At 54.1% G+C, this 11342-nt stretch overlaps 1 protein-coding gene across 2 annotated transcripts; it reads right to left on the reverse strand.

The window, feature by feature from the left end:
- Nucleotides 1-1214: 1214 nt before the first annotated feature.
- LOC104914209 (uncharacterized) lies at nt 1215-5444 on the reverse strand. Of its 2 annotated transcripts, XM_085242640.1 has the most exons (7): nt 4092-5444; nt 3514-3572; nt 3045-3144; nt 2819-2924; nt 2240-2430; nt 1903-2028; nt 1215-1488 (listed from the first exon to the last, which is right to left on the reverse strand). In XM_085242640.1, exons 1-7 carry the CDS (start codon nt 4121-4123, stop codon nt 1434-1436), a joined length of 669 nt encoding a protein of 222 aa, XP_085098766.1. In that variant the 5' UTR covers nt 4124-5444; the 3' UTR covers nt 1215-1433. The 2 variants fall into 2 exon arrangements, with proteins under 2 accessions (XP_085098766.1, XP_019478094.2); XM_019622549.2 differs by lacking the exons at nt 3514-3572; nt 4092-5444 and having other exon boundaries at nt 3045-3493.
- Nucleotides 5445-11342: the final 5898 nt, after the last annotated feature.

Here is an 11342-nt window from a genome sequence, read left to right on the forward strand (position 1 = left end):
CGTGTTGGAAATAATCTCACAGGTCCTGGCATCATGTTATTTTCTTCTGATGTTCATAGATGAGGATATTCTCTTCATTACCATCGCTTCAAGAGGAGTTGGACTCGATGATCCTTAAGATCTCTTCCAACTTGGGATATTCTGTGATACGTTGCAGTATCTCTGGTAGTTGCCCAGACTCTTGATAGTGCCCATACTTTCCAGCTGGATCCTGCATGGCCCAAGTTCTGCTGATCAGGGCTGCAAACAACCCTCCCCACAAATTGCAGTGGGTGAAACTCTTCACAGTTTTGTTCATTGCCATTTGTGGGACCTCCTGTTTCTATCTCTCCCTTCTATCAACCTCCTTACAATTTCCTTCCCAATCTGTGCAGAGATCTCCCATCAAAGCCCATGGGAGTCAATCTCTCAAACTCATTTCCCTGCCTAAATGTGGGGAATGTCATTTGCCATGTTCTAATTGGAACATGCAGAAAGATTTTGGTTGTGAGGGGAGGCTGCAAAGCTGGTTTCTGTAATGCATAGGACTAGTCCTGTGCTGGTTCCACGCTGGACAGCCCAAACCAACAGCTGAACCTGTCTGTGAAGCTGGCAGTACCTCTGTGAAAACATATTAGGGCAGAAAACGCCACATGGAGAGGAGGACAGAATTCAAACGAGGAGGAAGTGATGCATGGCAGTGCAGATATCCTCAGTAGCCCATGGAAGATCTGTGCCAGATAGATGGACCTTCTTGAAGAAAGTACAACACATGAAACACCCACATTAGTGGAGATTTTCCTAAAGGACTGCTCAGCTCTGCCCCTGTGCTGTCCTGGGTGGGAGCTGCAGGGCACTGGGATGGAGCTGCAGGCTGCCATGGGGCCTTCCCTTTGACCTGGGCTCTACAACCCAAGGGACTTGCCGTCAGCCAGAGCCCCCACATCCCTTCCTGGGGTGCTGCTCTCCAGCCTCTTGTCCCCCAGTCTGTACACAGAGCCAGGGTTGCACCACCCGGGGGGAAGAATTCTGCACTTGCATTTGTTGAAGTTCATGTGGTGGGAGATGGCCAGGCTCTGCGATTTGTAAAGATTTCTCTCGAGGCCTAGCTTTCCTTCAGAGAGTCAATAGCTCCTCCCAATTTAGGACCATCCTCGCAGGAGCTAGCAGACCGCCCTTTCCAAAGCCATGCAGGTGAACGTGCCGCAAGACAAACAATGATGGCTCCCCAAATATAAAGAAGTTCCAATGATTTTATTTGGCACTTCTTGTGGTGGGAATGTCTCTGCTTTGCTGTTGTAGCAGAGAGAGTGATGGTAACAAGGGAGGCAGCTGCTGTATCTACATGCCTCCTGTCAGCCCCGGTGTTGCCAATCCTGGGGCTTCTTTGTGCATTGCCATGGTGTGAGTGGTCGCGGAATGAATTGGCTACACTGCGCCCGCCTGATGTTTTCTCACAGTTTCTTGTGTTTATCTCTAGCCTCCTGCAGCTCCAACTTCTTCACAAAGCTGTAAGAGAAGAAGCAAAGGTGTGCACTCAGTCTCAGAGAATCTCGGAGAATCCTGCACACCCTCAGCGGAGTCTGCCATGACACACACGTGCAGCTCATCAGCCCAGAGCTGTGATGTGGGACCAGGCAGGGACGGGCCCTGCAGGTGAGATGCCTGGGTGTCTGTAGACTGCCAGGGGAGGGATGGTCTGTATGTAGTAGAAAGGCAGAGCCAAATCCCAGCAGCACCCACCCTATGCCCCCCGTTCTGCCTTCTCACATCTCCTGGGCTGGAAGGCAGCTCTGGCTCAAGGGCACAGCTTCAGGAGCACTCTGCTCTTCATGGCACCAGGCTCATAGGGAAAGGCAGTCTCTTCCAGCTCTGCTGGCTGGGTGAGGGAGGCACTGGCCTCCCACGGATGCCAGTATTTACCTGAGGTACTCCTTGGGTCTGGGTGGAAGGAGCCTGTTTTGCTCCACCTTCTTCCTCCATCCTTCCCGGCACACCTTGTATGACTCCAAGGTTCCCAGGACCTGTTTTGCCCGTAGTGACTGGACACTGCAACAGCAGAGAGAAACTCCAGCTCACACCCCGCTTGAGATGCTGCCTGCCCCATCGCCTGCCTTCCCCCACCCCTGCACCTCATGCTGCCTTTGAGCCCCAGCACCCTGTCACAGTGGGATGGGCTTCAGGCTCCCCTGACCCCACGGTTGGTCACTTTCAGCCGCTTGCCTCTGCCAGGCCTTGCTGGGAGCTGCTGCACACTTACTTGGGCTCCCCCATTTCTGCTGGGGGGACCACTGTCCTCCCCTTCTCTATTGGAGGAAGGCTGCAAGGAATCTCCTCGCTTTTCTTCTTGCTGGAGATCTTTTCTTTTTGCACCTTCTCCCTCTCCTGTGTGGTGGTCCTCAGAGGGGGGAAGCGCTGCTGGACTTGAGGTGCTCTGAATCGCTTCCTTGCCTGTGTGGGAAATAGAGGCAGATGTGAGCCCATGTTGCCGTGGCCAGCGGCGCTCACCCAGCAATGTAGCACCGGCTGGAAGAGTCTGAGTCAAGCTCCAGGGTGAGTGGTGCAGACCAGGGCTGTGTGAGGCAATCCAGGGAGTCCCGTCTGTGCCGTCCCCACAGCACAGCCTGTCCATTGCCCTTTGATCTTTGTGGACAACTTCACCTCCCTATGCCTTGGGCAGAAGCATTAAGCGCAAGTGATGTGGGAACATAGGGAGTCCCTCACCAGAAGGAAAGGAAGAGCCTCAAAAAAACCAGGTGTTGTACTCATCTGGAGGGCTCTCCTAGGATTCCCTCTGCATAGTGCTGTGTTTCTTGACCCATCTCACCACTGCACGTACCAGTGATGTTCCCAGCTGGTTGCGCAGAGCAGAGAGCCAGACTTCTCCCTCCCTCTCCATCTCCAGGTTCCTCTCTGCCCAGCTCTTTCCAACACATGGCAGCACACTGCAACATAGGGAGCTTGTTAGAGAGCAGCAGGAGCCTGGAGAGAGCTCAGCGTGCCCTGGCCCAGGCATGACAAATGGGAGCTCAGGGCGTCACACTGTCAGTTCCCAGTGCTCTCACCTCACAGTTTCTGTTGTAGTCCCCTCTTCTGCCAGCAGGTCGAGATCACTTGTCCAGACGGGTGGAAAGTGGCCATGAAGCAACTGGCGTTCTTGATCCTCTGTAAACACAAAGCAGGGAAGCTGTTCACAGCTGCATCTCTGCGATGCTGACCACAGGACAGCCATGGTAGATGCACATGCATCTGCTGCTGCCATCTGGCCTGGTGCCCTCATCCTTTGGGGTCAGGCTTCCTAGGGGGGTCACCGCACTCTCCACCTTCCACTCGTTCCCAGCCCTCCGTTTCACACTGCCCTGCTGATCCCTCAGCAGTTCTGGAACCCATTGCTTCCATGGGTCCCCTGTGGGAAAGGAGGTGACCTGGGACATGCTGTCATGTTGGAGAATCTCTGGCATCAGCACTGTGGAGTCAGAGGCGCGGGGACACGCTCTTGCTTCACTATGTTACGTCTACATGGTAGCACGGTACCTTCTTGCTCAGCGAGATCTGCCAGTATAAACTCCGGCACCTCATCCTTGGGAAAAAAGCTGCAAATAAAGAAGAGGCAGTGGTTACAAGAAGGGCTCAGAGCTCTGGGGCTAAGCTGCTCACACAGTTGCTCCAGACCGAAGCTACTGTCTCTTATCTTCAGTTCTGTGAAGCAGAATATACAACCAGGTAGTTTTTGGAAACAAAATTCTGATGGAAAATGTTAACATCTTGGCTTTGGCTTGTTACTTGTTCATGCTTTTCCGCCCACCCAAAGGAAAGGCAGGGAGCAGAAGCAGCTTTATGGAAAATAGTCTTTCCTCACAGCCACTGTACATCCCACACAAGTGGGAATGGAAAGACAACCCTCATCCTGGGGACCTTCCCTGCAGAACGCCGCTCCCCAGAGAAGCTGCAGAGGCCACAGACTTCATGGAGAAGCGCTGCTTGGATTGTGTGTGTGTGCACCAGGTCAGGAGACCAGGCCTGGCAACGACAGCCTGGGCACCTCCGGGCAGCTCGAGCAAAGAGGCTGAGAAATGTCTCGTATGGTCAACTACAGAAGCAAAGATGCTCACCTTGGGGACAAAAAGATCCTCTTCCGAGGCATTTTGCCAACAGTTGGCCGTCAGCGGGCTTAGATCAAGAGCGTCGGGCTTGTGATCTGCAAGGAGGACACAGAAGTAAGGGGGGATCCCCAGCAAGAAAGGCATGGCTGTTCACAATGGCAGCCAGCCTCCCCACCTCCCACAGCCCGCGCTCCCTCCCCACATCCGCCTGTGTATCCACATCCTGCCCAGAGGCAGTGCCCAGAGCCAAAAGTCCACCTGAGGGAGGTGTCCAAATCTGCTTACCGCCGAGCTCCTGCACTCCTCCTGTGCACGTCTCCAAACAGACCCAGCACTATCGCACTGCCTGCCTTTGCCTTCACCTCCTCGCTGCAGAGCAGCTGGCGAGAGAAGAGCGCTGGCGAGAGCAGCAACTCGCGTCTGGGCTCACCTCACCTCTCGGGGAAGTGTGAGCTGGGAGCTGTGGGATGGGGCAGGGATCAGGGTGAGGTGCGGTGCCCCACTGTGACACCAGCCCATGTCACTAAGGGGCTAAAGGCCCCATCCTGCCCACGTCACCCCCCTGCCAGGCTCGCTCCCAGGCTGGGGGTCTGGGCATGGTGGGGGCTGCCCCCATCCGCCCTCTGCCTACTGTGCAAGGAAAGCCAAAGCATCGTGCAGATCCACTGTGGGACCTCACTTCAGCCAGGGAGGCACAGGAAATGTGCTTGTCGGACTTGCAGGGTAGATTAACAGTGGTTGAAAATCTTCCTGTGACCCCATCTGCAGTTCTACATCCAGCCTGGGGCGAAGCACTGGAGGGATGTGGGGCTGTTGCAGTGGGCCGGTGGGGAGCCCACAGAGAAGCTCGGAGGGCTGGAGCACCTCTGCTACAAAGAAAGGCTGAGAGAGCTGGGCTTGTATAGCGTGGAGAAGAGAAGGCTCCAGGGAGAGCTTGTTGCAACCTGTCTGTATATAAAGGGAGCTCTAAACAAGAACAGGAGTGACTTTTTGCGTGGTCTAACAGTGACAGGAGAAGGGGGAATGGCTTTAAAGTAAAGAGGAGTAATTTGGGTTAGATGTTGGAGGAAATTGTTTACTCAGAGTGCAGCGAGGCCCTGGCAGTGCTGCCCATTGCCAAGCCCAGGGCCCCGGGCAGCTGATCTGGTGAGGGGCAGCCAGCCCAGGGCAGGGAGGTTGGAACGGGATGATCTCTCGCTTCGGAGCTTCGGAGCTGCCCCAGGCAGAGCTGAGGCGGCCGATCGCGGGGTGCATAGGGGATTCGCTCGGTTTTTCCCCCATCCAGGGATTCCCGAGGCATCGGAGCAGCCCGGCACCTCTCGCGAGAGCGGCTCACGTGGCGGGGGCGTTGCCAGGGTAGCGGCTCTCCGTCCCCGCCTCCCTCCCCCACCTCTAATAAGAGCGTTGAAGCGTGCCGCTACCCACAAAGGCGAGGAGGAGGAGTTTTTGTCACTGTGAAAAGCGGTGATAAGTGCGGTTGCATCCCTCAACGACCTGGTAAATGAGCGAGGGCAGGTCCAGCACTATCAGTAACGGGGCGGAGCTGTTAGTCACACTTGGTAACGCTACTCTGATTGTGCTGGTGCTAGTGGGTCTGCTGGATTGCCATGGCTGCGTCCCGGCGGAAGGCTACTGCCAGGAAACATGTGGAGGCCCAGACAGAGGTCCCCTGCACACGTAAGAGGAAGGCTGTAGCCAAGAAGAGTGTGGAGACCCAGACTGAGGTCCCAAAACAGCACACTAGCGTTCAGGTTGCTGGCTGCAACGAGTGCCGGAGTCTGGCCCTGGAAGTGCCAGGCAGTGGAGGCAGCGCCTGTGTAAGGTGCGACCAGGTAAATGACCTTCTCAGTCTGGTGGCGTGCCTGAGGGAAGAGGTGGAGAGGCTGAGGTCCTTCAAGGACTGTGAAAAGGAAATTGACTGGTGGTGCCAGGCCCTATCAGCCCCGAGGTCCTGGCATGCACCTGAGGCTCCCTATGGGGCATGTGGCCCCCAGTCGCATTGCAAACACGTGACAGAGAGGAATCGGCAGACAGACTGTGCTCCTGATACAGTCAGCCCTCAATCTGCTCCTATCCCTCACAATAATTAAGAAGTAGGGGGTGTGCTGGGTCAAAACCACTGTAACTCTCCCCCAAAAGGGGCAAGGTGATATCCACTGCACAGTGGTGGAGCCTCTGCCCTGTTCTTGCCGAGCAGAGCAAAGCTGTTTGAGAGAGCAGGATGGGTGGAAACAGATACTGACTCGGCGTTGTGGGCGTCCCCCCCACCCCCCCCCGACCATGTTCGGCTCCCCAGGTGCCTCCGTGGAATAGATTTGAGGCTCTGGGAGAGGTGGGTGCAGGTGTGGAGGGACGCCCACCCCTGAGGGTGCCTCGGGGGAAGCGGTCACCCCCATGCCTCAAGACTTCCTCCACCCGGAAGCACAGAAGGGTGATTGTCATAGGTGATCCCTGCTGCAAAGAACCGAAGGCCCTATATGCTGGCACGACCCTACCTGCAGAGAGGTGTGCTGCCTCCCTGGGGCACGGGTCAGGGACATTGCTAGGAGACTTCCCAGACTGGTCTGCCCTTCTGACTACTATCCACTATTGATAGTACAGGCTGGCAGTGAAGAAGTTGGTGAGAAAAGTCTGAAGGCTATCAAAGATGACTTCAGGGGACTGGGGCGGGTAGTTGAAGGAACAGGTGTGCAGGTGGTTATTACATCTGTACCTTCAGTGGCAGGAAACGATACTGGGATGAGCCTAAAAACCCATCTCTTGAACAAATGGCTTCAGAGTTGGTGCAAACGCAGGAGTTTTGGGTTTTTTGATCATGGGGCAATTTACTCGGCACCTGGCATGATAGCTGCAAATGGAAGCAGCCTGTCTCCATGGGGAAAGAGGGCTGTTGCCGAGGAACTGGCAGGACTTATTGACAGGTGTTTAAACTAGGTATGAAGGGGGAAGGGGACAAAATGAGGACCGCTGGGACTGAGGGGGCAGTTCGAGGCTCCAAACAGAACTTGATGGGTGGAGACAGTGGAGTTCAAAGGCTTGGAGAGGGGTGGGGGGATGCTGCTTCTCTTAAGTGCCTGTATACTAATGCGCGTAGCATGGGGAATAAACAGGAAGAGCTGGAGTTCTGCGTGCGGTTGCGAGGTCATGATCTCATCGCGATCACGGAGACGTGGTGGGACAGCTTGTATGACTGGAATGTTGTCATGGAGGGCTGTGTGCTTTTTAGGAAAGATCGGCTGGCTAGGCGGGGTGGTGGAGTTGCTCTTTATGTGAGAGAGCAGCTAGAATGTATTGAACTTCACTTGGGGGAGAGTGATGTAGCAGTGGAGAGCTTATCGGTGAGAATCAAGGGGCAGGCTGGTAAGGGTGATACTGTTGTGGGTGTGTACTACAGGCCTCCTGATCAGGATGAGGAGGCTGATGAGGCCTTCCATAAGCAACTGGATGTAGCGTCACGTTCCCAGGCACTGGTGCTTATGGGGGACTTCAATTATCCAGATATTTGCTGGATGACCAACATGGCGAGGCACGCACAGTCCAGACGGTTCTTGCAGTGCGTTGAAGACAACTTTCTGATGCAGGTGGTGGAGGAACCGACGCGGGGAGGGGTGTTACTGGACCTTATTCTCACCAACAGGGATGGACTTGTTAAGGAAGTAAAGGTTGGGGGCAGCTTGGGTTGTAGTGATCATGAGATGGTGGAGTTCAAGATCCTGAGTGGAAGAAGCAAAGCAATAAGTAGGATTGCTACCCTGGACTTTAGGAGAGCCAACTTCGATCTCTTCTGGGACCTACTTGGAGCTATCCCGTGGGCTCGGGTGTTAGAAGGTAAGGGGGCCTCTGAGAGCTGGTCAGCATTTAAACAGCTCTTCTTCCAAGCTCAGGATTGGTGCGTCCATGTGAGCAAGAAATCGGGAAAAGGTGGCAGGAGACCTGTGTGGATGAGCAAGGAGCTCATGCGCAAGCTCAAAGGAAAGAAGGAGGTCCATGAAATGTGGAAAAAGGGTCTGACCACTTGGGAATAATATAGGAATGTAGTCAGGGCCTGCAGGGATGCAACGAGGAAGGCTAAAGCCCTCCTGGAATTGAATCTGGATAAAGTGATAAAGGATAATAAAGGCTTCTTCAAGTATGTTAACAGCAAAAGGAAAACTAGGGAGAATGTGGGCCCCTTACTAAGTGAGGGGGGGGTTCTGGTAACGGGGAAGCTGAGAAGGCGGGGATACTGAATGCCTTCTTTACTTCTGTCTTCAGTGAAAAGGCTCTCCCTCAGGTTTCCCACTCCCTGGAGGTTAGTGAGAGGGTCTGGGAAATGGGAGACTTCCCTTTAGTCAGGAAAGAGGACGTGCGTGAGCGCCTAGGCAGTACTAAGGTCCACAAGTCCATGGGACCTGATGGGGTGCATCCACGTGTGCTGAGGGAGCTGGCGGAGGTCATTGCCGAACCGCTCTCCATCATTTTTGAGAGGTCTTGGACAACAGGGGAGGTCCCTGAAGACTGGAGGATAGCCAATGTCACTCTGGTCTTCAAAAAGGGCAAAAAGGAAAACCCAGGTAATTATAGGCCTGTCAGCCTCAGCTCTGTCCGTGGAAAGGTGATGGAACAGCTTGTGCTGGATACCATCTCCAGACAACTGGGAGAAAAGGAGGTTATCAGGAGTAGTCAGCATGGGTTCACCAAGGGGAGGTCGTGCTCGACCAACTTGGTGGCCATCTATGATGCTGTCACATGCTGGGTGGATGGGGGAAGAGCGGTAGATGTAGTCTACCTTGATTTTAGAAAGGCCTTTGATACTGTCTGCCACGACATCCTTATAACAAAGCTGAGGAAGTGTGGGATAGACAAGTGGACAGTGATGTGGGTTGAGAACTGGCTGACTGGCAGAGCGCAGAGGGTCGTCGTTGGTGGTGCAGAGTCTGGCTGGAGACCTGTAACCAGTGGTGTCCCCCAGGGGTCTGTGCTGGGTCCGGTCTTGTTCAACATCTTCATCGGTGACCTTAATGAGGGGATAGTGGCCACCCTCAGCAAGTTTGCTGATGATACGAAGTTGGGAGGATTGGCTGACACGCCTGAAGGCTGTGCTGCCATTCAGCGAGACCTGGACAGGCTGGAGAGCTGGGCATTAAGAAACCGGATGAGGTTCAACAAAAGCAAGTGTAGGGTCTTACACCTAGGGAGGAATAATTGCATGCACCAATACAGGCTGGGGGATGAGCTGCTGGAGAGGAGCTCTGCAGAGAGGGACCTGGGTGTCCTGGTGGACGACAGGTTGGCCATGAGCCAGCAGTGTGCCCTCATGGCCAAAAAGGCCAATTGCATTCTGGGGTGCATTAAAAAGAGCGTGTCCAGCAGGTCGAGGGAGGTGATCCTCCCCCTCTCCTCTGCCCTGGTAAGGCCTCATCTGGAGTACTGTGTGCAGTTCTGGGCTCCCCAGTACAAAAAAGACAGGGATCTCTTGGAAAGAGTCCAGCAGAGGGCCACAAAGATGGTGAAGGGCCTGGAGCATCTCCCCTATGAAGAAAGGCAGAGTGAACTGGGTCTGTTCAGCCTTGAGAAAAGAAGACTGAGAGGGGACCTGATCCAGGTTTATAAATATCTGAGGTGTGGTGGCCTTAGCAGTGAGGCCAGTCTCTTTTCAGTGGTACGTGGAGACAGGAGGAGGGGAAACAGACATAAGCTGCAGCATAGGAAGTTTTGCACAAATGTGCGTAAGAACTTCTTCACGGTGAGGTGACGGAGCACTGGAACAGGCTGCCCAGGGGGGTTGTGGAGTCTTCTTCTCTGGAGATACTCAAATCTCGCCTGGACACCTAACTGTGCGACCTGGTGTAGGGAAGCTGCTTTGGCAGGGGGTTGGTCTCGATGATCTCTAGAGGTCTCTTCCAACCCCTACAATTCTGTGATTCTGTGATTCTCCAGTCTCCTCCAACCAAAGGCGCTGAACGATTTTAAGACTCTGTGGGTTGCAGGGAAGGCTGCAATCAGCTTCTCCTTGCCGCTTCCCCCAACCAAGGTGGAGGCTGGCTTTGGACAGGCCCTGCGGAGCGCCGTGCCCGCACTGCAGGGCCGTGCTGCTGGCTGTCGGCTCGGCCTGCATCTCCACAGCGGGCCCCAGCATTGGGATGGGCCGGAGGGAGAGCTGTGTGAGGCCTCTGCCAGGCATCACACACACACACAGAGCCCTTTCCTGGCTCTGACAAGGTGGTGTGTCACCCTGGGCCCCACCTGGAAGAGGTGGCCCTGGGCTGGGCTCCCTTCCCAGGCTGCTGGAGGCTGAGGCGGCAGAGGCCTCCCTTGCCCTCCCTCTGGGTACCTTAAATAGGTCAGCAGCAGGTGACGGGATGAAATTGCCCTTCATTTTATTGTAAGGCAGCTGCAGACGACGTCCTTCCCCGTGGCTAACAGCGGGATTTTTCGGTGGCAGTGTAATGATTTTAATCCTGCAGTTTTTATTAACTCCGGCGTTGCTGTGTGCCGTTGCTCAGCCTCACCCCATGATTGTGAGCTACCCAGAAATTCCCAGGATGTGTCTCAGAGACCGTAGGATGGAACACCTCCCTGTGAGCCCAGAGTGAGAACTATGGCTGTTCAGCCTGGAGCGGAGAAGGCTCTGGGGAGACTTGAGAGTGGCTTGTCAGTATTTAAATGATCCATAGGAAAGAATCATTATGCTTGGAAAGACCACTGAGATCATCTGGTAGAACCGTTATCCCACTACTTTCAGAGCGGCCTGCAGCCCAAGACAATTCCTCTTCAGTCTACTGGATACCCATGCTCTGGGGATTTTTCTATGTAGTGTCAGTCCCCACTTGTTTCTGCATTCCCTACTTACCCAAAGCTCCTTTATCAGCCAGCAAATATCAAATAAGCAAATACCAGAAAGACTAGGGCACTGTTCCCACATTTTAAGGTAGACATTCAGAGGAGCCATTTGTGTTGTACCCTTGGGCTGGCTATGCTAGTTAATGAGATGGTCTCAATGCTTAAAAGTTTGTCTTGGCAGCCTGTCTTGTCTTGGTCCTGAGATGAAATAGAAGTGGGATCTGTTGATTTGCATGTCTGACAGTGTCCACCATTAAAGTTGGTAGGTACATCCAACGGCAACATTGATAGTGCTTTGAACTGTAAGTTCCAGCATTCACTTTTGGATTTACCAGTCAAGAGCAACATAAGTGACATTTCCACTTAGGGAGTCCAGCCCCTCATACTGCCCATAGAGACTAGAATTTACACAACATTCACATATTTCTCCATTTTAGT

This window comes from Meleagris gallopavo, chromosome 23 (assembly GCF_905368555.1).
Source record: "Meleagris gallopavo chromosome 23, MGAL_WU_HG_1.1, whole genome shotgun sequence".
Lineage (NCBI taxonomy): Eukaryota > Metazoa > Chordata > Aves > Galliformes > Phasianidae > Meleagris > Meleagris gallopavo.